At 37.9% G+C, this 25,996-nt stretch overlaps 3 protein-coding genes across 3 annotated transcripts in view; 1 reads left to right on the top strand and 2 right to left on the bottom strand.

Moving 5' to 3' along the window:
- The window catches only part of LOC123745841 (D-aminoacyl-tRNA deacylase), a 47,832-nt gene extending 25,782 nt beyond the window's left edge, over positions 1-22,050 (bottom strand). The window contains exon 1 of the mRNA XM_069317594.1: positions 21,911-22,050. The gene's annotated coding sequence lies outside the window, so the exon portion shown is untranslated. The remainder of the gene's footprint in view (positions 1-21,910) is intronic.
- On the bottom strand, positions 1,858-22,064 carry LOC123745837 (serine/arginine repetitive matrix protein 1-like). Its single transcript, XM_069317595.1, has 4 exons — positions 21,925-22,064; positions 7,155-9,477; positions 6,679-6,886; positions 1,858-6,489 (listed from the first exon to the last, which is right to left on the bottom strand). Exons 2-4 carry the CDS (start codon positions 8,923-8,925, stop codon positions 4,512-4,514), a joined length of 3,957 nt encoding a protein of 1,318 aa, XP_069173696.1. The 5' UTR covers positions 8,926-9,477; positions 21,925-22,064; the 3' UTR covers positions 1,858-4,511.
- Positions 22,065-22,675: 611 nt separating this feature from the next.
- Pi4KIIIalpha (phosphatidylinositol 4-kinase III alpha) overlaps positions 22,676-25,996 on the top strand; it is a 65,146-nt gene continuing 61,825 nt past the window's right edge. The window contains 1 exon segment of the mRNA XM_045726908.2: positions 22,676-23,840. Within this exon segment, the coding sequence (XP_045582864.2) occupies positions 23,742-23,840 (99 nt within the window). The 5' untranslated portion in view covers positions 22,676-23,741.

Below are 25,996 nucleotides of genomic sequence, written 5' to 3'. Positions count from 1 at the left end.
ACATCACCCTTAAGGGGCAGTTCTTGTCTTCTTCATATTTTCCTATTCTAAAAATCAGACAATTTCCTTGGAATTTAGACCTCCTAATCTTACTATTTTCTCTATGATTTTCATCTCTTCTGCTGCTCTGTCCTCCCTAGATGAAATTTCCTTCTTCAAATACCCGAAAATTATTATGGACTTACTTCTATCTGTAGTGTTTTGAACTAGTTTACTGTTGGTTACCAGTTCTTTCCTAATTGCTTGCCTGATTTCCGCTTCTTGTTTGTCATTTCTGATTCTGACTTCCAAACACACTTCCTTGACCGTCTCTTTCTCTTTTACAACTTGCGCATATGTCTCTCTTATTTCTTCTTTATATTTTACTAGTTCTTTATTAACTTCCTCTATGCGACTTGTCAATGAAGTTCCTCCTTGCATATCCTTGCCTAACTCCATGTAAGCCCTCAGAGTTCCTTGGAATTGTTCACCATATGAGCATTTTCTTGTTTATTTCTTCAAATTCATCCACTCTTCACTGTCCATGCCTCATTATGTTTACTACTAGTTCCTTGATGTGTTCCTCCTGTACCCTTGCCTTATTAGTCAAGCTGGTAATTTCCTTTCCTTGCTGGAAAATACTTCCTTTTAAATTACAAAACTCAATCTTGAGACCTTCCATTTCTTGTTCTAATTTAATTACCTTTTCTTCATAATTCTTTAGCATGTCCTCATAATCACTAACCTACCAAGAAAACCACCTTTCATTATATCTTGTACTGAGAATCCTCAAAACATTAATTTGTTGGTGTGCTGTCTTCCCCTGTGGTGGTGGCCATCTTTGTTGTTGGCATTCTAGGGGCATGTGTGTGTAAATCACGAAGAAGTTAACCAAGTGTAATTTAGTTAATTGCACTTGGGTAATTACGTGATAAACAATGCAAATATAATATAATATAATATAATATATATATATAATGTATATATATATAATTATATTCACATTGTTTATCACGTAATTACCCAAGTTATATATATATTGGAAAAAGCAAACTAAACTGTTTCCTCTAACTTAACAGTATAAAAATAATGCTATGTTCGCAATACTGTACATTTTTTTTGGCTGTAATTCAACAATGGGTAAAAGTTTAAAAATAGGTGTAGCAGCCTAAGGTTTAACAGAAATGGGTTCAAAATGCTTGCATTTCATTTAAAATGGAATGCATTATTGAATATGTAGGAAAACAATTAAAATTTGGTGTTAGTTGGTATGTGTCCTTAGGTGTTGAATTGCACTAAAATTTCATGGAAATTGGAAGTTAAAGCCCCATTATCCATAAATGCTCTAGTTAATGAGGGTTGAAAACCAGAAATTTGTCTGGATATCCATATGGAAAACATGAATCTGCATAATAGGTGTTCCATGGTACTACTCAAAAAAATCTTTATAATTAAATAAATGCTTGTGAAACTACTGCACAGACTTTAATTTTAATTACTGGTAATGAAAGAAGTTGTGAAACCGCATATGTTATCAAATAAATTTATACACAATTTCTATCACTGTCTTACAGTACAGTACAGTATATGCATATGAATAACTTTTTCACATTGACATTTTTCACAATTTTGTAAACACTCCCATTCTAGTGTCAAAGAGAACACTTTAAAACACTTTATTGCTAGTCCTGAAAACAGGCATAGATCTCAGTTAATCAAAGCCACCATTAAATAAGCTACATAAATTTTCAGCACAAATTATTTATTAACCATATATGATTTCCAGCTTAGATGTGATGTCATTTCAACATTATGAAAATATATGACATTATACTACAATGAGTGTCAAAATAACTACAGGTTCAAAAGCAAATACTGTTCTAGCTCTCTTTTGGTTTATTTGCATTAATGTTAAATTTTACACTTACAATGACAATACACTTCTGAATACATTTTATATTTATTAATTGATATCAATGTTATTATCCTGGTGGGAACATTTGAAAAATATGAAATCAAGGTAGCCTATCACTAACAGACTGACTTACTTTTAAAAATTATTTACAGAAAAAGATACACAGACTTTTGTACAAATCACTGAAGCACATGAAAAATAAACGCTGATGCTGGAATATGATCATCTGTAACTTCAAAATAATCTACTAACAAGTACCTGCAATGTATTATTTGTAGTTTATTTTCTCATAAGATATCATTAAAAAATTCTGAAATAAATGAGCTACAAATACACAAAATATTTTTGCATATTACAGCTCTCAATAACATACAATACAGCTGTATAATAAATCCTTCAACACATAAAACCTTTACTACTGTTTCGTATGGTCACATTAATTCTTTAGTATTCAAATTTCAAATCACAATAATATATATCTATTACAGTATTTAAATTGAGAGTTTTCTGAAATTTTAAATACAGCTTCAAATTTATGAGTTACGATATACTGTACATTACACAATAAATGAGCCAATAAAACCTTCATTATAAATTATAACATTTTAATTTTGAGGAAAAAGAAATAACATTCTTTACACAATCACCTATTAGAAAAACTGAATAATAGGTACTTATTATAAAAAAAAAAATATAAACATTATGCAAAACCTAAATTATAACAAAGTCATGAACATTAGTCAAAGATACTGTATATAAAATGTTAACCAATCATAATCTGAGAGTGAAAGAAGAACCTGAAGCAGATGGGGTCTTATATTGGGAAAGATCATATGGAGTTAGCCTTGACTAAGTAATGCACACTCAAACATATACAGTACAGTACAGTATCTAGAAATACAAGTGGCTCAAATTAGAAATTATGCAAAAATACAGCAATTTCACTGCAAGATATACAATCTGTAGAATAATTAGTAAATAAAACTTACCTTTGTGTCATCTGTATTACAGGTAGAGATTTGAGTAAATTGCACTGCACTTGACAATCAAACATCATGACAACTACCTACCATTTGAAGTGGATGTCTATGTAAATGTATACTACTTTGTGAAATTTGAGCATAAAAATGTCAAAATTTTACTTGTGATTTTTTTTACACAGCCATTACTAATGTGCATTATGCAATATAATTCCTAACAACTATAACATTAATTATTTCAAAACTGGACAGTAGGACATGACGTATCACTCAAAAAATATTTAAAGTAAAACATCACAATTTTTAAATTGAATAAAACAAAACATTTTACAAAGTTTCTCTAATAAGCAAAACTTTATTGTAAGAATCTAAGAAATAATGTACTCTCAATTTCTGATCACCTTTGCACTTCCTTATGGTGTTAAGTAAACTAAATTAATGTGCAGTTGACTGTCCACTGTACAAGAAATGTTAACCTAAGCTTCCAGTATGTCAATCTTCAGTCTCCCAATTTCAACACTTCGTATAATTATTTTCTTGAAAACACCAGCATCAGTACAAAGGATTCGGGTACATCACTGCTAATTATAAGGAGGATGAGCTTCGTCAAACTGTTCTGTAGACTGTTGCCTTACCAGTAGTTAACACAGTACAGTAATAGGGTTATGCCTAGCCATTTATTTGGCTGGGCCAATCATAAAGACAAATTGTTCCAAGATTCACATTATTCACTGAACTATTTGTATTCAGCAAACTCTCAATAAATAAAATCTTACTTGACCAACCCTGAATGGCAGTTAAATTGATGTATATTGATGTTACTCCCATATGAGCAAGAATCACTAACAGATGCCTCATTTAAACTTAAACCAATAGAGGCTGTCTTATGCTAATTCTACTGTAATCTTCATCTTTGATCTACATATTTTTTCTTCTGACACTGAACTATTATTTGGTGTTCAATCCTGTGCATTTCTCTACTTTGACATTTTTCTTATAATATAAGAGTTCTGGTGCTTATGTTCATCTGTATGTATACTAGTACTTCTGCTTTCTGCAAGATCGATTTGCATACACATGTACTTGCCGGTTTTTATGGGGAGTGAGCTTCAGTGCCTCGGCTCAGCCTTCTAACCATTAATTGACCAGTAAATACATGTGTGCATGCATATGTGGGCGTGTGTCCTGATGTCGTCAGCATCATTTATTTCCAGCACAAATTCCACCAACATCTGTCTTATATTAATTAATATTCACTGTATTCTCATTATTCTTTATATTTTTGTTTAATTTTTCTTTTTGCCTAAAACTCTTCAATAAATATAAACATATATGAATGTTACTTTATTCAAGTTCAATGCACAAGTGGAAATTAATACTAGTATGTACAGATAGTAAGGGTAAAAAATATTTCAAGACACTAATTTTGTTTTTCAAACTTTCACTAGTAACTTACTCAACATATTTCAACTTGTATCACTTTCATTGTTTTCTCATCATTTTCAGTTATAAAACAATCAACATAATCACTAACAAATGTATAAATCTTTTATATTCTTTTCTAGTAAAGTTGAGAATTGTTGTGATGGCAACTGGCTAAGCATAAGCATCACTTGTTTGTACTACAGGTATATTTTTCAGAATCTGTTTGGTTTCCTGAAGGGGCGCTGTACTGGACGCCTATCATTGCGTCCAGCTGGAGAAGATGAGCGTTGACGCTTCAAAGAATGTGGAGATATACCACCTGTTCCACTAGAATGATGAAAGTCATCATCATCATCATCTATGTACTTCTTATTCTCTCCACCTGGACTTTTATCTTTCAAAGATGACTTATTCTTCTGTATTTTCCACAACATGAATTCTGTTTCAATACTTTCTTCTTCCAGTTTTTTTAATTTCTGTTCAACCTTTTGCTCTCGAAGACGTAACAAGTGAACTCGTAAATCTTCATCATTTTCCTCTTCTTTACTTTTCGGTTTCCACTTTTCTTCTGGTGTGCTTTCAGTGTTCATCTTTGATTCCCCAGCTGGTCTAACATTTCCTGAATCCTCATCAACATAACGCTGTACATTTTGTGTAGGTTTTTTACTTCCATTTTGAGGAATAAGAATGTTACTACTTTTCTCTCTTGCCCATTCCCTCTTATTATTATTACTCTTTGTACTATCTCTACTTTTGTGACTTATTTCAAGTTCATCCCACTTTTTTATGTTGAGGCTATCACATTCCTCAGACTGTTCAACTTCAGAGCTTTTCGTTTGTGTTTCAGGAATTCTCCCTCCACCCCTGCTAGGGCTATTTCTTCCTTTTATTTGTGTATGATGCAACTTTGATCTTGAATGAATTTCAGGTGAGACAGGAGAGCAACCTCGTAAATGTGGAGAACGATGTTGTGACTTGCTCATCTGAGACTGTTTCAAAGTTCTTGGTGATCCAGAACTAAATTTATCTTGGGAGAAGGGATTCACCTCTCCTGTGTAGTTCATTACAGACTGTGGTGAGACTGGTGAGCATCCTCTATGAAGACTTTCAGGTGACAATGACCAATTCCTCCTCTGCTTTATTTGAGGAGATCTTAAATCTTGTGACAATTTAGTTCCAGGAGACCAAAATTTACTGGATCTTGGTGACAATGAAACTTCTTCTAAGAGAGGAGACCTATCAGTCAATTTTTGTCCAAAGTGTTTTGCAGACTCAATATGTGGTGATCTTCCACCTACATTTGATCCTGGGTATCTTCTAACAGAAACACCTGGAGATCTACCTCTTTGAGATAGACCTGATGATTGCCCTGTAGATAGTCTTTGAGTTCTCTCTCTAGTGGGTCCTGAAGATTTGTCTCTTCCAGATGGACCGAGAGATCTAGCTGGTAGACCTGGAGATCTTCCTCTAGCTGGCTGAACTGGAGACCTTCCTCTAGCTTGTGGGCCTGGAGATCTACCTCTCACAGGGGGACCTGGAGACCTCCCTCTCACAGGGGGACCTGAAGACCTCCCTCTCACAGATAGACCTGAAGACCTCCCTCTCACAGGTAGACCTGAAGACCTCCCTCTCCCAGGTGGACCCGGAGACCTCCCTCTCCCAGGTGGACCCGGAGACCTACCTCTCCCAGGTGGACCTGGAGATCTTCCTCTCACATGTGGAACTGGAGATCTTCCTCTCACATGTGGAACTGGAGACCTCCCTCTCACAGGTGGACCTGGAGACCTTCTTCTCGTATGTGGACCTGGAGATCTTCCTCTCATCTGTGATACTGGAGACCTTCCTCTCACAGGTGGACCTGGAGACCTTACTCTCGCAGGTGGGCCTGGAAACCTTCCTCTCGCAAGTGGACCTGGAGACCTTCCTCTTGCAGATGGACCTGGAGACCTTCCTCTTGCAGATGGACCTGGAGACCTTCCTCTTGCAGATGGACCTGGAGACCTTCCTCTTGCAGATGGTCCTGGAGACCTTCCTCTTGCAGATGGACCTGGAGACCTTCCTCTTGCAGATGGACCTGGAGACCTTCCTCTTGCAGATGGACCCGGAGACCTTCCTCTTGCAGATGGACCCGGAGACCTTCCTCTTGCAGATGGACCCGGAGACCTTCCTCTTGCAGATGGACCTGGAGACCTTTCTCTCACATGTGGACCTGGAGACCTTCCTCTCATATGTGCACCTGGAGACCTTCTTCTTATAGGTAGACCTGGAGACCTTCCTCTCGTAGGCAGACCCGGAGACCTTCCTCTCATTAGCAGACCTGGAGACCTTTCTCTCGTAGGCGGGCCTGGAGACCTCTCTCTCATAGGTGGGCCTGGAGACCGTCCTCTCATAGGTGGGCCTGGAGATCGTCCTCTCATAATTGGGCCTGGAGACCGTCCTCTCAAAGGTGGGCCTGGAGACCTTCCTCTCATAGGTGGGCCTGGAGACCTTCCTCTCATAGGTGGGCCTGGAGACCTACCTCTCATAGGTGGGCCTGGAGACCTTCCTCTCATTGGTGGGCCTGGAGACCTTCCTCTCATGGGTGGGCCTGGAGACCTTCCTCTTATAGGCGGGCCTGGAGACCTTCCTCTCATAGGTGGGCCTGGAGACCTTCCTCTCATTGGTGGGCCTGGAGACCTTCCTCTCATAGGTGGGACTGGAGACCTTCCTCTCATAGGTGGGCCTGGAGACCTTCCTCTCATAGGTGGGCCTGGAGGCCTCTCTCTCATAGGTGGGCCCTGGAGACCTTCCTCTCACAGGTGGACCTGGCGACCTTCCTCTCATAGGTGGACCTGGAGGTCTTCCAGTTATTGGACCTTGAGAATGTCCCATCATGGGTGGGCCTGGAGATCTTCCTGGAGCAAGAGATCTAAATGATCTATCTCTCAATGTCAGTTCCTGAGACTTTTCATGACTATTTTGTGAATACATCTGTAGTGATTTGCCTCTATTTGAAGAATTTCTCATCTCTAAGGAATGTGACCTATGTCCTAAAGACCGACTAGGATCTGTCATCTCAAAAGAAGCCCTTGTTAACCTTCCAGAATCTGGTGAATGTTTCCTGGGAAATGATGGAGAGAATTTCCAATTTCCAGAGGCATTATTTGGTGAATAATAATTTGTAATGTCTTGTACTTTAAAATCCACTAATTGCTCATCACAAACAGGCGTTTTACTTTGGGGAGGCATCCCATAACCTGTATGGGTGTCCCTAAAATGTTCTGAATGATCTCTACCCATTTGTGTAAATGGTGGGGATAAGTGAGGTCGTTTAGCTCTTGGTGAACCCGGCTGCACAGAAAAATCCCGTTCATGATACATTGGCTGTTCTAATGTATCAGAATGTCTTTTTCTGCCAGGGCTTTGATTAATTGATGCTTCATAACCCCACTTCCATGTTGAACCATCCATTCTTTTATTTTCCTGTGACTGCCTACCACGAAAGCTTTGTGGTTTAGTATATGATTGAATATCACCTCGTGGCTCATCAAAACCAATTCCAGACCTCTCTCTGTGTGTGTCTCCTTCAGCAAATGAACTGGTTGAAAAAGTCCAGCCCATTGGTTTTAAAGCTGTATTTGAGGTACTTGGATCATGTGTGTAGATATCACTTTGTGGATGATGAATAGAAGAGCTAACTGGTGTATTAATATGCTGTTGGTTAGATGTTGGTATATCTCTCTCTACCATGAATGCATCTGTTGGTAAATTCATCTTCACTCTCCATTCTCTGAGGTAGTCAAATGCCTTCGAACATTTTTTCTGTTGTTGTGGTCCTCTAGTTTCCAATCCCCTTCCTCCATCGGTATTTTGTGATCCACTTGTCAGCGTCAAACTTGGTGTAAGTATATGACTTGAACCATGTTGCCTTGCTGGATTGAAACCTTTCGTTGCATTAAACATAAAGTCCACATTTTTTTTTAAAGTATTACTTTCACTTGCCGAGTTGAAAGGTAAATCTGGACCAGTGGATTTTGATTGCAATAAGTACCCACTCCTCACATGACCAATGTCATCTTGAGAATTCATTCTTGTGTGAGAATGAGAACTAGGCCCACTGATGTTGGGAAGTCCAGTGAGAGGTTTGTGATTGTAGTCATATATATTTTCATCCGACTCATCTCTTGGTTGCTCTTGCATTCGAGAATCTAGATACATTCTTAGGTCTTCCTCAGTTTGTGAGTCTGGGTGCATTTTCATGTCACCTGGTCTTCCCATTTCTCCTTGCATTCTTGAATACATTTCAGCATGATCGGGCATCCTAGAACTTCCTCCTTGAAATACTGAATCTAATTGCATCCTAGTTTCTCCACCCAGTCTTGGCTCTGGAAACATTCTTGCATCTCTTGGTATTCGTAAATCTTCCTGCATTCTTGGTTCTGGATACATTCTTTCCTCACCTTGCATTCGTAAGCTTCCATGTTGTCTTGGGTTTCCTGGCATCCGTGAATCTTCCATGAAAGTAAAATCCTCTTGCATCCTAGAATCTCCAAAAATCCTTGAACTACCCAACATTCCAGGGGTATCCTGCATCCTTAAGTCGTCAAACACTCTGGAAGTCCCAAACATCCTTGTGCCCCTGTGCATCTTAGAAAGTGTATAATCCTCACCCAAAGTTCACAGAAACTAAAGGATGGAATATAATTCGTCTTATCTACTTTAAATCTGATGAAGTGTATTATTCTGATGATCTCACTATCCAATTGAAGATTATGTCAATGTACTAAGGGAAGCATTCATCATCCCAGACAACCCATCCAGAAGATATGAATTTTTTGGCATATTCTGTGGTTAATATTGTTCTATACTTCTCCAAGACAGAAATCTTAGTATACCATTCTTGTTATGGTCATTCTATCTTCTAAGCATCGACTTATGTAAGACTTGTCGACAAAGTATGTACTGTAGAACTTTCTACTTTCCTTTCTCACTTTTTATATTGTACTGTACTCTATAAACATTTGCAAGTTTTTATTATTCAAGCTCTTGCCAATACTTGCACCTCTTGTGAATGCCCAAAAGTTCATTGGGTCAACCAAGTGCTGTACACACTCTAGATATTGCTGTTGTTCCAGGCTCAAGTACTTACTTAGTCTTCATACTTTGCCAAAGATTACAGTCCGCTCAAACCTGTGCGACCTGCAAGAAAGTGATGGGCGAGTATGAGGCAAAACATCAAAATCACCAGAGCCAAGTACACTGAGGAACCAAGTATCAACACCCACCCATCTCCAAACTGCAAGCATATGTCATAATTTAGAGAATCCCATACAACACTTTACCATAAAATAGGTTCATGAATGCCTGTGTTCCTCAAAGATGTACACTTCACCAGTGTCTGGTGTGAGGTACATAAATTATTATTTATTGTATTGATCTTATGTAAACAATATAATAATTGTTACTCAAACACTTAATTTTGAGTGTTACAAAATTGTAACGTGCAGAGAGTAAATGGCAAAGACAAAGACTATACAGGTGGGCCCCAACTTATGAACAAGATGTGTTCAGAAAAGGTGTTCTTAAGTCCACTGTTCAGAACTTCGAACTATATTTTCCATTGGTAAAATGCTATGTATGGGAATTGTGTTCTCAAATCATCAAAAATCTATTTTTTTTTATAAAATAATACACCATAACATATTTTTTCCATTTCCCTTGAATGATGGAGTTGTCCTGCTTGTCTGACTATGCTTTTTACGAAGTGACTTTATTGGTAAAAGAAGAGGCAAAAGAAAGTGATGATACATGGAGGGGCAGAGATTCGTAATTACCTAACTGGAGTTACAGGATGAGAGCTGTGCTCATGGTGTCCTGTGTTCCCAGTACTTTCTGTCATATGAGGCTTTGAAGCTACTGACAGTTTTGGCCTCCACCACCTTCTCACTTAACATGTTTCAACTGTCTACCACTCTGTTTGCAAAAAAGAGAACTTTTCTAATATTTTTTGACACCTTTGTTTCTGTAACTTGAAGTTGCAGATTTCAAGTATTTCTCTTCAATTTTGTCAATTCTTTTTATTACCTTATTTTGTAGTGATCATATCACTTCTTTCCTGTCTTATAGCATTGACATTTATATAACACCTCTATCCTCTCCTCATAATTTTGTTTTCAGTTCCAAAACCCATTTAGTTGCATGTCTTTCCACTATTTCCAGTTTACTGATGTGCTTGTTAAGATATGGAAACCATAAAACCACTACATATTCCAATTTTGGTCACACAAGTCATGAACAATTTCTTTAATAATTCACCATCCATGTATTTAAAAGCGATTCTGAAGTTGAAAAGTATTGTATAGGCTCCTTGAACATTGTCCTTTGTGTGTTCCTCTGGTGAGAATTTACTATACAAAACCCTCTAGATCTCTTTCGTTATCAGAGTCCTTAAATGCCTTTTCACAGTTTGTAGGTCGAGTGTTGCCATTTTTTCCTATTCCACAACATAGCATTTATTCACATTTAGTTCCATTTGCAAAGTGTTGCTCCATATACGGTACTTATTTTGTCCAGGTAATCTTGAAGGGTATGACAACTGTCTAATTCTATGATCTTCCCTAGTAGCTTGGCATCATCACCACCCATGTTCATGCAACTCTGTATTCTCTCTCAGAGATCATTAGACGTTGAATATTAATGGTGCACGTAATGTACTGGTGTAATAATGATGTACCACTGTACCCTGTGGTACATCACTAGTACTATTTCCCCAGTTTGATACACTGCCTCTGACTACTGCCCTCATTTGTCAGAAAAATTTTCATCCATGTCAGAAGTTTTCCTGCCACTCCATCATATTTCAGGTTCCAAAACAACCTCTTATTTGGGACTCCGTTGTAATTTAAAAGTTTCCAATTTAATGGGATGCACCAAATGACTGTTTAAGATAAAAAAACTGTCAATTTCTTCATGGTTGTTGTGTTAATACTTCAATATCAAATAATGTATTATAATATGTTTATAATACTGTATTTAAAAACCACAAAATTTATTAACTTTTTTGTCAACAAATTCATTTCTTTATTTGTTACTAATGAGCTGAAAATTACTATCATGAGTTGAATATACACAGATATTTGATGCTATGTAGTACAGCACATATCACAGAACATTCCATCCTAAAGGACAAAGTTCAGGCACCTCACATACTGTACTGCACTGTCCATGGTTCCATGCTGCTTAGACTGACATTTTTTCCACTGCAACTTGTATTGCATCCAAAATTCCTGTCTCGTGCTTCCCATTCTCCTCAATGGCCATGGCCTGGAGTTGGAATCTTATTATGACACCCCTGTATCTGATGTTCCACTTCCTGCAGGCTAAACATAGATGTCGGTAATCAGTGCAGCTCATTCGTCAGCACACACTAGCTATGCCTGGAGTGATGGGGTAAATACAGTTCTGTACTGTTGCTGCCCCTAACCCATTAACAATTATACAGAATTGTACTCTGAAAACTGTAATAGATTCCTCAACACAATATGCAGGTAACACTAGGTACAGTATTATTGAAAGAACCTTTTGCTTCTTTCAAACTCCAGATACTTGCAAGATACTGTACTGACATTTCTTCTTGGTTGTTGCCAACATTTCAGTATCAAACACAAACAAGATGATGTTTTTCTGATACTTAAACCCAGATCTATTTAAGCAATTTTAATTCATCAGCAGTCAAATTCTGCATTTGATACTTTTGAATTCATCATAAATTATCAAGCTTAAATCTGTCACAAGTTGACTGCACACAGGTGCTATTTACAGAAGTATTGTATTACAGCATGCCATAAGAGGATGGCCTTCACATACACTTCACAAAATCAAGAAAATGTAGTAGATTCCCCAGCATAAGATTCAGGTAGAATTCACAAGTACTGCAAATTGGAAGAAATTAGGATATCTTCCTAACTCCACATGCTTGCAAGATACTAGTACTCTATATTTTCTTCATGGATGTTGCTGATATTTCAAAATCAAACTCAAACATGACTATATTCACCTGGTATTTAAAACCACATTTATTTATACACTTTCATTTATCAAGTCAAAATTCTGTCATTTGTTACTTTTGATTCCATCATATGCTGCCTTAGATCTTGTCTTTAGATGCACTCAGATGTCTAATGGTATATAGTGTGGTACTGTATTACAGTATTCCATACAGCCTTTATATATACAGGGAATTTTATTTGATTCCACTGCACAAAATGCAAGTACTGTAGAACCAAATATAGCACTGGAAATTTAAAAAGCCACTTTTTCTCATTCCACATGCAATATGATTAATTGTATCACTTTCTAGCTACTGAAATAGTGAAACATCTTGTTTGACCTTCATAAACAGTATAGTTGTTAATTACATTCAGCACTATAGAGGTTCTCATAATGTCATATTCTCATTCCATACAATTCCTGCTATCTGCATGCTGATAATGGTCAGCAATGAGAAATGGGGGTAAGCAACAGGAACTTTTGATTAGTATGAAGGCAATATGATATGCTGTGCACTGTAGAGAAAACTTACACCATTTCTTTAAAGTAAATCCTATTAGCTGAAAAAATAGAATCTGTAATGCAGGAAAATGAGATGATGAACTTTCCAACACTAACTTATCAGAAGATGATTTCAATAGCTCTTCTCCAAAGTTGGTCTAGGGCCAAGCTTGCCTCATGATTGTCTGGTTTATGAGACTGTTTATCTTTGTAGCTTGCAGTCATCACACCCAGGCTGATCTGGTAAACTCCAGCAGAAACTTGTAAAGTTATTTCTTGAAAGCTTCTATTGTTGTTCCAGTGATATTTCTTATATTTGCAGGCGATGAGTCACAATAACGTAGCTGAAGTATGTTGACCAGACCACATTTCCTGAGCTTTCTTATATTTATTTCCAGGAGGTTGAAGATCTGTGGACCTCTGATGTTTACAATTGCATTCTTCAATCATGCCTAAAGCACACTCCTGACCTATTATTGGATTTATTTTACACTTCCTATCAAATCTCTCACTACATAATGTTAGAATTTCATTGTGTAGCTTTAAGATCTGATCTTCCAGTATTTTCCATGCACAGTACTGTACATATAAGATACTGTATAGCTTTATTTTTCCATTTCAAGGAGAACAATTTGGATGCTTTTAAGCAATTCCAGTAAATGTCCCACTAAATAAATGTGGGCAGTACAGGGTCTCTATATATTTGCTAATCCTGTTATCTTGCCTGCCTTGAAATGTGATGTGAGGACTGTTTAATATTCCAGTCAAAACAACATCAGTTTTTTGAAGAATACTGTACCATTATTTGTGTGGCATCCCTTGTTTTGAATACTGTATTCTCATTATCTATCATATTACTGCCCTGGCTTCTGCTATGTTAGCTTTGTTTTCTAAACATTAGAACTTCTTACATTATTACAAAATCTCTGACTTGGACACTTCTGTTAGGTTTCAGTTTTTCCATACTGAAGTTATTTCCGGGTAATTAAAATTTATCAATGTTGAACATCATAATGATTTCTTTTGTCCATTGGAAGACCTTGTTGATTTCTGACTGCAGTTTTTCTGAGCCTTCCATTGTTGAAATTTTCAGATTGAAATTAAGTGTTATCTGTGAAAGATGATAAAACTTTGAGTTGCATTCCTGTCTATGTCTTCTATGCGGATGACAATGAGTGATGGGCTGAGGACCATACCCCGTGGGAACGAGTTTCGTACAGTGCTCAAGTTGGATTTTGACTGTCATTTTCTGAGCTTTCATTTTTATATGAGCTATTACTACATAGTTACATTCATCAAATAGTTTTTGTAAAATCTGTATCTATGATACCTGTATTTTCCATGTACTGTAATGATAAAGTACAGTAGTTACAAAACAATATATTCCTGCTCTAAAACCAAGTTGACTTCAGTTACGCAAATTCTTTGCCCTCTTGAGGGCGAAGAGTTAAAACAGCTTGTTGACAAGAGCCCGAGCACATGGGGGGGGAATTGTGTAAAACCCCAGTTTGTGTCTCAAAGAGACTGCGGGATCCATGTGAGAGCAGTAGCAATCCTGGTTGCAATTATTATACCATGTCGTGGCGCAGTCAATTAAGGCTCATCTGGGATCATCCTGGATGTAAGTTCGAACCCTCATCACAGCCCTTGTGGATTTATTCATTTTATTGACTTGAGTTTTATTGAGTTGATTAGCCTATGCTTTTCTATAAAACTGCCAAATTGTCTTCTCAGCACCTTTTCAAACATGAATGGTTTAGGATGTTAGTGTAAATGTTGCATAATTTGTTGTTAATTCTTTACTATCTCCTGTGTGTAGTGGGGTGATGTCCACTGTTGGTAGGTTTGTGGGACATTACCGGTCTCCAGGATTTGCTCCACATTACACTGAATGCCTGTTCCAATCATAATTTTAACTTCTTTGCACACAATGAGTCCGGAGTTGTGTCCTTTTCTACCCTAGTGTCATTCACTTTCTTTGTAGACATACTTTTAATGATCTTCTTTGACTTCACAAAACACTAGTTCAATCCAGGTCTTGTTAAAAATGTTCATATGAAATCATTTCTGAAGATTGAAATTGAAGATTGAAGAATGCTCTCAGCAAGCATTCCAGTTGTAGTTGAACACACACAATAGATTACCATTTCAATCTCAGATGACTCAATCAACTGTTATCACTGTCAGCTGCATGAACTGTCATAGTGTAAGAAAAATTTTCATATACAGTATTGTCTTTCAAGCTACTGTATATGGAACACATTTAGCAATTGCACTAAATAAAATTCAGTCGCCTGGAGATCTCAGTTTTGCCTATACACTTCTCAAAGTACTTACCTTTATAAAACATAGCTGAAGCTTCTCTTCATAAAATATGGTTACAAATGTTAAAGCAAATTCATGTCAGACTGCCCATGAGAATGGAACCCTATCTATATACTGTACTGTACTACATTCTCAACACGTCTAGAGTGAAAAAACACATCAGCATGACCAAAAGCATAACATCTCTATCATTCATGCTATTGTGGTTATCATCAGAGTACAGTATTAACATATTGGGCATCTTGCACATATGTAATATTTTCTTCTTTTAAGTACAGTATGATAAAATAACGTTTTGTCTACATTTATTGTATGGTACAAACATGTAAAATTAAAGTGGGGTAAGGCAGGAGGCAAGGCTTGGGTGGAGACAATTTGTAAGATAGGGGTGATTATTTGTATGTAATGAATCTGCCAATTCAAGAGGAGCACTGTATGCCTGGGTCTTATGAAGCATCGAGTTGTTGCTGTGAATGCCTGCTAATGATTACTTATCCATGATGTTCTATGCTATATTCAGGAATGATATAATGAATGGTTAGGTGATATGGTACTTATAAATAACATGTATAGTACATAAATGTAAAAAGCTATAACCTTCTTTCATTATATTAATCACTGTTTCTCTGGGAAGATGGCCCCCACCCCATGAAAGTGGAAATGGGATAATGATTTCCAAGACTTTCCCTACCCATCGCAAGAAAGTGTTACAGTATCTAACATTGACTTGCCTCCACCATGGGACAGGGAGAAAAGGGGATCAGATGAGCCTCTACTGAGGTGAACCTCCTTTTAAAAGCTTGTCATAAAACAACCAAAAACTTTTACTAAGAATTATTTGGGAATATGCAATAAACAAATAAAACTTTGAAAACAAGTGAGACACCTCCCTCAACAATTCTCCCTCTCTTGGTGCCAGGTACAGTGCCTTAGGTTTCCAGCAAGTCAGCCAGGCAATCCACTTCACTAACCAGCAGCCATGTTGAAAACAGAATGGAAAAGCAACACAAAAAGAAGGAAGAATGGGTAGGATTGAGGAACTACTGATGGGTCACTCAGAAATACATTATAGTACAGTACAGTATTTCTGATTAGACCCCCCTCAGCAGCTTCTCTTTGCTTAACCTTTTCAAAACTCAATGAGAATATACTGTACACTATTTGGAAAAGAGCAACAAACGGAAGAAAGCAAAAATATAGCAAGAGGACCGATTCTTGGTAGTTGACATCTATGACCAGATACACTGTAAGAAAATGCCCTATAAGACGAGAAAACCCCCATGTTATGTTACCAGCAGTAGAATCAGGTTTCAATGACCTCACCATGGACAGGAAGCCAGTGGCTCTTCAATGGACTCCTCCAATATTCCTGAAGACTTTATCCATTTGTACACAAAATTGGAGGATTCTCTTGGCATTCATTACAATGATGTGCAAGCTTGCAAAGGCCAGGTAGACCAACCAAATACTGTACTGTACAGTGTAAACAAAACCAAACCTTTGCTGATCAACAATGGGGAATCTTGAAGAAGCAGGAGAGAATCCCAATACACCACTAGGTATTCCTTCACTAGGGTGAACCTCAAACCAAATGCAACATGGTACCACCACCAGAGGCACAAAAAAGGGTCACGAGTTCACAAAACTTGAAGCCAAGCATCTAAACAAAACAGGGGTGGAGCCAACAGAAGCAGCACAATACCCCAAGGAAATAACCCCAGAGAATAATACCTCTTCCAGCTCTGCAGGGTGAGTGATGGCCAGGGAAACTGAGTACCCAATACCAGAAAGCCATTAATATTGGAAACATTGAAATGAGTCAGAGCAACAATGTGACCTCACTCATATAGAAAAACAAAGCAAGTAACCTCTAATACTAGCAAATACTCAAATCCACCAAATGGCAAAACCATCAAGTGGGAAAAGTGTATATGGCTCTCAAGATGAGAAAGGACAGGAGGAACCAAGAAAGGGAAGTGCAGTACTGGTCAGAATGAAGTACCAGTATGCCACTGCAATCCTGACAACAGCACAGGGTCTCACTTCCAATCAAGCAGGAATTCATCATGCAGGAAAACTAGGTTCTGAGCTAAGCAGCATGTGATTAGAGCTTTAGAATTACAGTAATATAAATACTTTGTAATATTTGTAATAAACTATTCATTATTATCACCATTACAAGTATTTAAAAGGGGGTTAACAAACTTCACTGAAGCACGAGAACAAAATCGCTCGCCCGAACCTACCTTTGGATGAAACTGCCAGACTCGGGCAAGTGCACCCAGCACTCAACCCCCAAACTCTAATGCCTTGAAAGGAGAAGGGTTGGGAGAAGCCTGGAAAATGAATGACACAACACAGAACTCTTAACACCATCATGGTAATAGCAAAGGTTTTACTCCAAACCAAGCAGAAACCAAACATGCTGTAAATTCAGGCTTTGCACAGGGTGAGGAAGGGATCATGACCCAGCTAGTAGAGGTAAAGAAGTCCTCAGAAGCACAATATACAGAATGCCCACCCAAACCCACTTTTGAACAGTACAATAAGGTATGAGAAAGTGGACCAGGCTTAAAACCTCAAACTAAGGCCCTCCTTGACAGGAGAGGGGGCAGAAGCCAAAAAAGGGAACAACATGTCGCATTACTTGAATGTCATTCCACAAGCAACACAGAACCAGATCCAGATCCCAAGCCAGCATATAAATCAGACAATCAGAGTCCCAAAGGAGCCAGTAACTAGGGTAGGCAAGCATGTGGAGCCCCAGAAAATAAAAACACTGGAGGACCATGCAAGCCAGTCTGGATAAAATCTGGGGGCCAGAAGATCAAAACAGCAGAGCCCAAAAGTAGTACAAAAAGCACCCCTCCACACTGAACCCTACCCAAACACTAAGCTCGAGAAGGAAAGGAATGTGCCAAAAGATGCGTAAGAAATTCCACGGAAACCAGTCTCAAAAGACACACGAAGCAACCCAATGAGCCACTTACATGGTGGATTGGAAGGCAAGCAGACAGCACAGCACAAAAGATGCTAGCTCCAAGGTGTTCAATGAAATGGGCGCCAGAATAAACCATGTAGACTACCAAACCTGGGTAAGCATTGAAATAATTCATGTGGCAGTATTTGGGTATAAAGCAAGACCCTGCATATGCCTTGGTAACAGTTACCCCAGAACTCCTATCTTATCAAGTTCAAGAAACTCGGGCAATAGATTGGCCCGAAGTGGTACAGTAGCAGTCAACCACAGCCAAAACACTTGGTGAAGCAGCTGATGTCATACACAATATGTCTATGATAGGGATAGAATACTGATGATAGGGAAGAATTCCAGAGACCTGGAACTTCAAGAACAAGAGGTCATAGATTTAAACTAATGAAACAAAGCTGCCAGAGAAATATAAGAAACTTCACTTTTGTAAACAGATTGGTAGACGGTTAGAACAAGTTATATGAGAAGGTGGTGGAGGCCAAAACCGTCAGTAATTTCAAAGCGTTATATGACAAAGAGTGCTGGGAAGACAGGACACCATGAGCTTAGCTCTCATCCTGTAACTACACTTGGGTAATTACAATGACAGTTCACATAAAGAAAGTTAAGAAAGGATTAGAAGTGCAAAGAGGAAATAAAAGAAACATATGCCAGGTTGTAGAAGAGAAAGAAAATATCAAAGAAGGCACCAAGCCGGGAAGGCTATGTAGCAAGAAAATATCAAAGAAGTACAATATGTCTGGAATTCAAAAATAGCAAAAAGAAGCAGACATTAAATAACCAATTAAGCAAGAACTGGTTACCAACAGTAAATTAGCACAAAACACTGTAGATAGAAGTAAGTCCATAATAATTTTTAGGGTGTCTAAAATGGAAATACAGTACAGTACCATCTAGGATAGACAGAGCAGCAGAAGTGGAAAAATTTATTGAGAAATAGGAGGTTAGGAGAAGGCTTCACAACAAAGGAAAATATCAGAGCTTTTATATGAACATACACAATACAAGAAATACAAGAATTGCCATTTACAGGTGACATTTAATAGTGTACAAATGACAGTACTTAGGATTGCTAGGAAATTGTAGAATGATGAGGATGGGAAACAATGATAATTAAGACGTGACCTTTCAAAGGAAGAGACAGAAGTTAATTGTATTGTAAAACATTATTGTAGATTAGACATTATTAGACATTTATGGTAAAACAATAAATGAACAGTTCTAAAGTGTGTTCATGCAAAATGAGATTTTTAGAGAAGCAAACCAAATGCCAATTCCAGAGAACACATTAGAGTACAAATAAATGTCTGGAGACAAAGTGAAAAAGATACTTGAGGAGTTAGTAAGACAAAGTAGTTGAATCAAATGGATTTTCACCTTGGGTTCCAGGGAGAATGTGCACCTGAGCTAAGCATTCCACTTGATACCTGCTGGGGTTCTGGGAGTTCTTCTACTCCCCAAGCCTGCCCAAGGCCAGGCTTAGACTTGTTATTCTTCAATTCATATTTCAGACATCTTCGTGCACAGGAATCTTACAAATACAGTACTGTATATGGGAAAAAGGCAAACAGTTCAAATCCATAACAAAATGGTAGTAAAGAAGTCCCTCTTAAATTATAGACCCGTATCACTGAAAAGAGTGGTAGTCAAAACACTAGAAAAAATATAATAACAGACAGTCAATATGACTTTTAAACAGGAAGGTCCTATATAACAAATTTACAGTACTTAGCTTTTATTACAGAACCACAGAGATTCTACAGGAAAAAAGATGGTTGGGCTAAAATCATTTATCTGAACCTAAAACAAGCTTTTGAGAGAGTCCCCCATAAGAGATTATTCTGGAAACTGGAACATGCTGGTGGAGTGACAGGAAGACTTCCGACGTATAGTATATGAACAATTTTCTGACAAAAATGAAGGCAGTAAACAAAGGCTACATATTAAACGGGGGAAGTGTTACCAGTGGAGTACAACAAGGTTCAGTTCTAGCATCTATATAAATGATTACAGAAAGAATACAGAATTATATTAACATGTTTTCTGATGGTGCTAAGCTACTAAGGAAGATAAGACACTTGAACATTTGTCATGCCCTTCAAGAAGACCTGGATAAAATAAGTGTATGGAGCAACACTTGGCAGATGGAATTTAAAGTGAATAAATGTCATATTATGGAATGTGGAATAGGAGACAACAGGCCACGCATAACCTAGAAACTATGTGAAAAAGTGTTAAAGAATTCTGATAAAGAAAGAGATCTAGGGGGTGGTTCTAGATAAAAAAAAACTGTCACTTGAGGATCATATAAAAAACATTGTGCAAGGAGCGTATGCTACGCCTTTCAACTTTAGAATCATTTTTAAATACATGGATGGGGAAGTATTAATCCTTAGGCTGTGGTTATTATCTATTAACGATCCCTAGGGAAATACGGCATACTACAGTATTAATATTAATAATAATAATATTAATAATAATAATAATAAGGGTACTGCGGTTATCATATGACGATTTAACAATTATTGTCTGAGTTTTACATATATGAAGGAAATATAGAAATAAGAGCTCTCTTTGAACGAAAAACAAAAAAAAACAAGTGATATAACAATCGATGAAACATCGGAGGATAAAACAGGAAGCGTCAACAAAGTTGAGCACCACTGACAAGTGCCAGACACAGTCTTGCAGAGTGCCTCCACCCAGTGAAACGATACATATTGTATTCCCTTATTTTTGTTTTTCCTTACATTTTGCATACAAATTAATAATTATATAATGAACAATTATTTTTTTAACTTTCCTATTTTTTGGCATAGGCCATTGGCCATGACCACAGCCGCTGTCCAGGGGTTAAAGAAATTATTCATATGCAAAGCACATCAATAAACCAGAAAATTTGGAAAGACATAATGGCTTCTGGAACAAAAATAAAGAGGTACAGAGAGGTTATACTATACATTAAATATACCAAAGCTAGAAGATAGAAGAAAAAGAGGATACGATCACTACACACAAAACAGCGACAGGAACCGATAAAATTGACAAAAAATAATTCTTGAGAACTGCAACTTTAAGAAGGGAAAGGGAAATTGTCAGGGGAAAGCACCAAGCCATTATGACTATATAGCCCTTGGCACTATAGCACTATATAGCACCATCCCCAACCACTTGTGGATGGTCGGGGATTGAACGTCGACCTGCATGGAGTGAGATCGTCGCTCTACCGTCCACCCCTAGTGTTTGGGTTGCAAGAACAAGAGGACATAGGTTCAAACTAAGGAAATAAAGCTGACCAATAAATTACAAAGTTCACTTTTGCAAACACAATGATAGAGGGTCGGAACAAGTAAAGCAAGAAGGTGATGTAGGCCAAAACCGTCCGCAGGTTCTCAGCATTATGTAACAAAGAGTGCCGGGAAGACGGGACACCACAAGCATGGCTCTCACCCTATAACACTGAGGCAATTACACTTAATTATCTACACCCCGAGACACTTACATCCTAAAGGAGGGCCACACGCCTAGCCAAGCAGGCCTCACTCACTCTCCACACTAGCGTGGAGATGAAGCAGCTGGGCCATACTAGATGACGGCGGGAGGAGCCCCTAGGGAGGGATGGTGACACGAGGAATGAGGAAGAGAAGCACTGACGAAGGAGAGAGGAGCGCCCGGGTAACCACCTAGCGAGCCGATCATGGAGGCGACACGACCTGGCCTTACGCCATACTACACACACACGGGGGTTTATCCCTCACTACCCACCGAGTCTGCCATACCTTCCAGTATTCTCACTCCAAGAAGTCCACCGCAGTTCTGTCTTCACTTCCGCCCTAAGGAACAAGCTTGATACCACAAATTGGGAGTAAATCAACTGAAGAATTTAGACGGAGGGGAGACGCCGCTCACCCCGGCCACGACGCTAACCATTAATTTTATTTGTTCAACAAAATATCCACCTTTATCATACTTCTTATCATAATAAATTTAACAAATATAAGAACCGTTCATAAAATAAAAAGAATGATCTTTGAAAGGTTATAGATTGATTTTCTAATGCGGGGATTAAGTACCTAAATAATTTACAGGTAAGCATGAGATGGTTACTAAGAACATAAACTAGCTGGAGGGAGCAGGGGGCGGCGCTCCCTCACACACATATACAACCACTTTCTCAACCCCAGAATTCTTCATGTAACAATATACTTTAAATTTTTTAACTAGCTCAGCATGACTGCAATTTACTTCGCTAATTGAATTTTGTGGCTGGCCGAGTCCCTAGATTTCTTCACTTAAACGTTAATGTGAATATATTATTAAAGTAACGTAAAGTAAATTTTATTCAGGAAAGTACATACATAGTTGATTTACAAACATAATGTTGGATTTATAGATTATAGATAGAGCTAGTACATACAATACCTAAAGCCACTAGTACGCATAGTGTTTCGGGCAAATTTTATTTATTTATTTATATTTATTCATTTATTTATTTATTTATTCATATATAAGCAGATTCAGTGGGTTGTTAAAGTACATATATGTTCGTTGTTAAGTAGATAGAACATACTTGTAAAGCCACTAACATGCACTGTGTTAGTCACCGTGTTAGTGGGCCCACTAACACGGTTGAGGCCACAGAACTAACAACGCTGCAAACCAGGCATGACAAGGCGGATCTTATTGAAACTTAAAATACTGAACAATTTGGAGGATATAGATTGATCTGGAAAATTTCTTCAGAAGGTCAGATGTAACACAAACAAGGAGCAACGATTTCAAACTCAACAAGCCACAATGTAGGACTGAGAACAGATGCTTTTTCACCCACAGGTGAAAATTAGGACATTCTTACATTCTTAATTCTTCTTACATTCTTGTAAGATTAATTTAAGATTCAAATAGATAAAATTATCAGGACAAATGGGGGGGGGGGGACTTTGACAAGCCGCCAGCTTTCTGTTCTCGTCGAGGCCACTAGAGACATAGTGGCCCTGAGGTAAATTCTGGTAAATAATGTTTTTGATGTTATTGGGAGCTCCGCGAGCGAGCAAACAAGACACATGCAAATTACATATATCTTTGATTTCACGTAAGATATTTTTACGGCAGAGGTTCTAATTATAGCCTATATTTCAGCCTTACTTGTAACACAAAAAGTTAACGTTTGTAAACGTATCTAGACGTTTTACCAATGTGCCCGAAACGCTGTGCGTATAAGTGCCTTTAGATATTGTATGTATTAGCTCTATCAATAAATCTAACATTATGTTTGTAACTCATCTTCTATGCATGTACTTTTACCTGAATAAACATTTTGATTTTGATGAGTTAGTTTAGTTCATTTATTATGCACCCCATACCCATCTTGTGGGTAGTAGTGGAAAGGGTTAGAGCCACATAATGGGCTCAGGGACTGAACCCCACAGATCATTTCACTAAGCAAGTTACAATCTTGATGAGCTAGTTACAAAATTCAGTATAAATTTTGATTGATTTTGAGTGGTCGGGCGCTGATGGTGGGCCTGAACGTTGCACATGGTTGGGATGCCACACTTGGGTTGACCCAAGTGGGCCTCGACTACGGAGCGGAACGATGACACTGGAAGACCCGTGTCCCCAGTCCTTCTTCAGTAGGAGTGTCCTGCAGCTGGCCAGGACTCTTGCCAAGATCACTCCAACACCCTACGAACAGGTCAACCCAAGTACCAGTTGTCAGGAACAATGGAACAGGGGGTGAAGGGTGTTTAGTGGTGATTGGGTGATGGCTGCTGATATATGGGTCGTATTTTTGTTAGCTGTACGGAAGGGAATAAATATATCTCAAGGAAATTTCGGGTGTTTATTTTTTTAAGGTAGGAATGTATAATTATATTTTGAGGTGAACTTAAGTGCACCGCATGTCATAATGATGAGCTCATTAATTAACATGATTCAGGTATCAAGTGTAGACAAGTATTGGGACAAGTCGCTCCTTTTCTATGTTTATTCCATCTTGGCTTTGCTCTTCTGGACAAGTTGTGAAAAGTTATTTAGGTTTCGGTTGGGACCTGTAGTGCAAATGGCACATTTCCTATCATGGGATACAAGCAGTCTCCGTGGTGTAGTGGTAAGACACTTGCCTGGCGTTCCGCGAGCGCTTTGTCATGGGTTCGTATCCTGGCCGGGGAGGATTTACTGGGCGCAATTCCTTAACTGTAGCCTCTGTTTAACTCGACAGTAAAATGTGTACTTGGTTGTAAAAACAATTCTTCACAGCGGGGATCGTATTCCAGGGACCTGCCCGAAACGCTACGCGTATTATTGGCTGTACAAGAATGTAACAACTCTTGTATATATCTCAAAAAAAAAAAAAAAAATAAAATAAAGACATTCATATAGTAGTAAATAGGTACCTGAGTTAGTCAACTGTTGTGGGTTGCATCGAGCAGGTCAGTTCTTGACTAGTGGGACCTCAATAAGCCTAATAGAATTCCTATACCTGGCAGTGAAACCTGATAGAGGTTTTACATATAGATTGTTTCCATTTTTCTTCTGACATACAAATAATTTTTGTTTATCAAGTTATCAAGATGTTTTCAACAATATTCTTCGAGGGTTTGTTCATCCATTCCAACATAGTTGCACATTTTTGGAATATGATACATGGGTTGACCCAACTGATACTTGCGTCAGATTCCAATATGCTTCGGAGCACCCAATATTCTACAGTACAGTACTCTTAAATTACTGTATTGTAATATTGTAACTGGTTAGGTTATACCATGTCATGTTTTCACCAGTGTGAGCCCCTTTTCAAAGTTCCAGGACATGTCTCCCTTTTGTCAGCCCACACTAACCCTAAACTAAACATGCAGTGGATGACATGCACATAATAATCATTTTTGACAATACCGGCACTAGATGGGTGACTGGCAGCTGACAAAAGGGAGACGTCTTGGAACTTTGAAAGGGGGTTCATGCTCTGGAGAAAACATGATGTGGAATAACCTAACCAGTTACAATACAGTAATTTGGAGTATCGGGGAACAGAGTTGTGCTTCATAATTATCATTTGAAAAGGGAATGTTGACCTTCAGTACTCATATACAGCACATATCCAAAAAAGTATCTAAAACTGTTAGTATTTTCTTAAATTTTTTTAACCCCAATTCTAGGCAGATGTAGCTACCCCCTCCTCCCCAGTTGCAGTTCAGAGTTTTGTGGGAATACAGTAGTCACATATTACACACATTTTACATATGATATGTAATATGTTCAAGGATTACAGTAAGGGTGACGAGTGCTATCTTGGAATAGAGTTTGTTATTGTTCTGAGTGCTGTCTTATGCTGAATAATAATGGTTCATAGGTAATTTTGGGTTATAGGTCTCCAAGCACAGATTCCGTAGGTAAGATATGGATAGATGAGATATGTAATATTGTATTGCACTCATTTATCATGTATTCCATGCCTCACAGAGTGACACCAGCAATTATACTCTGTCATCGTATTAAAGGAATATTCAAATGAAAATTTAACAAAAATAATGTCATTGTTTTATTATTTGATTAGGGATGTGCCATAAATGAGAAACTGCAACCAAGGTATAGTCTCGCAACTTATATTTGTATCTTTGATCTGTTTTTAATTAAGCCATGTATAGGTGACATCTGTATGTCCCAGCCATCCATCTATTCTTTTCCTTCTGCAAGCTGAGCAATATTGTTTCTTGCTTCTTCCATAGGGCCTAGTTGTCTGTTGCTGCTTACTTTTGAGATTCTGTAACATTTTGTCACATGGTTATTTGTTGACCTAGAGTATTTCAAAATACAGTACATTACTGTATATTTATCAAGACTAGAAATATT

Source organism: Procambarus clarkii, chromosome 88 (genome assembly GCF_040958095.1).
Source record: "Procambarus clarkii isolate CNS0578487 chromosome 88, FALCON_Pclarkii_2.0, whole genome shotgun sequence".
Lineage (NCBI taxonomy): Eukaryota > Metazoa > Arthropoda > Malacostraca > Decapoda > Cambaridae > Procambarus > Procambarus clarkii.
Note: the sequence above shows the minus strand (reverse complement) of the source record. Positions and strands in the feature narration are given on the sequence as shown.

Bases quoted from the DNA above. Each gene is read 5' to 3' on its own strand.
- LOC123745837 (XM_069317595.1), bottom strand. From the start codon at position 8,925: ATGCACAGGGGCACAAGGATGTTTGGGACTTCCAGAGTGTTTGACGAC. The intron at 6,887-7,154 runs GTCCAATAACTG...GAAGGTCTCCAG, and splicing joins CATGATGGGACATTCTCAAG to GCCCACCCATGAGAGGAAGG. The intron at 6,490-6,678 runs GTCTCCAGGCCC...TGTGAGAGAAAG, and splicing joins GGCCCACCTATGAGAGGACG to GTCTCCAGGTCCATCTGCAA.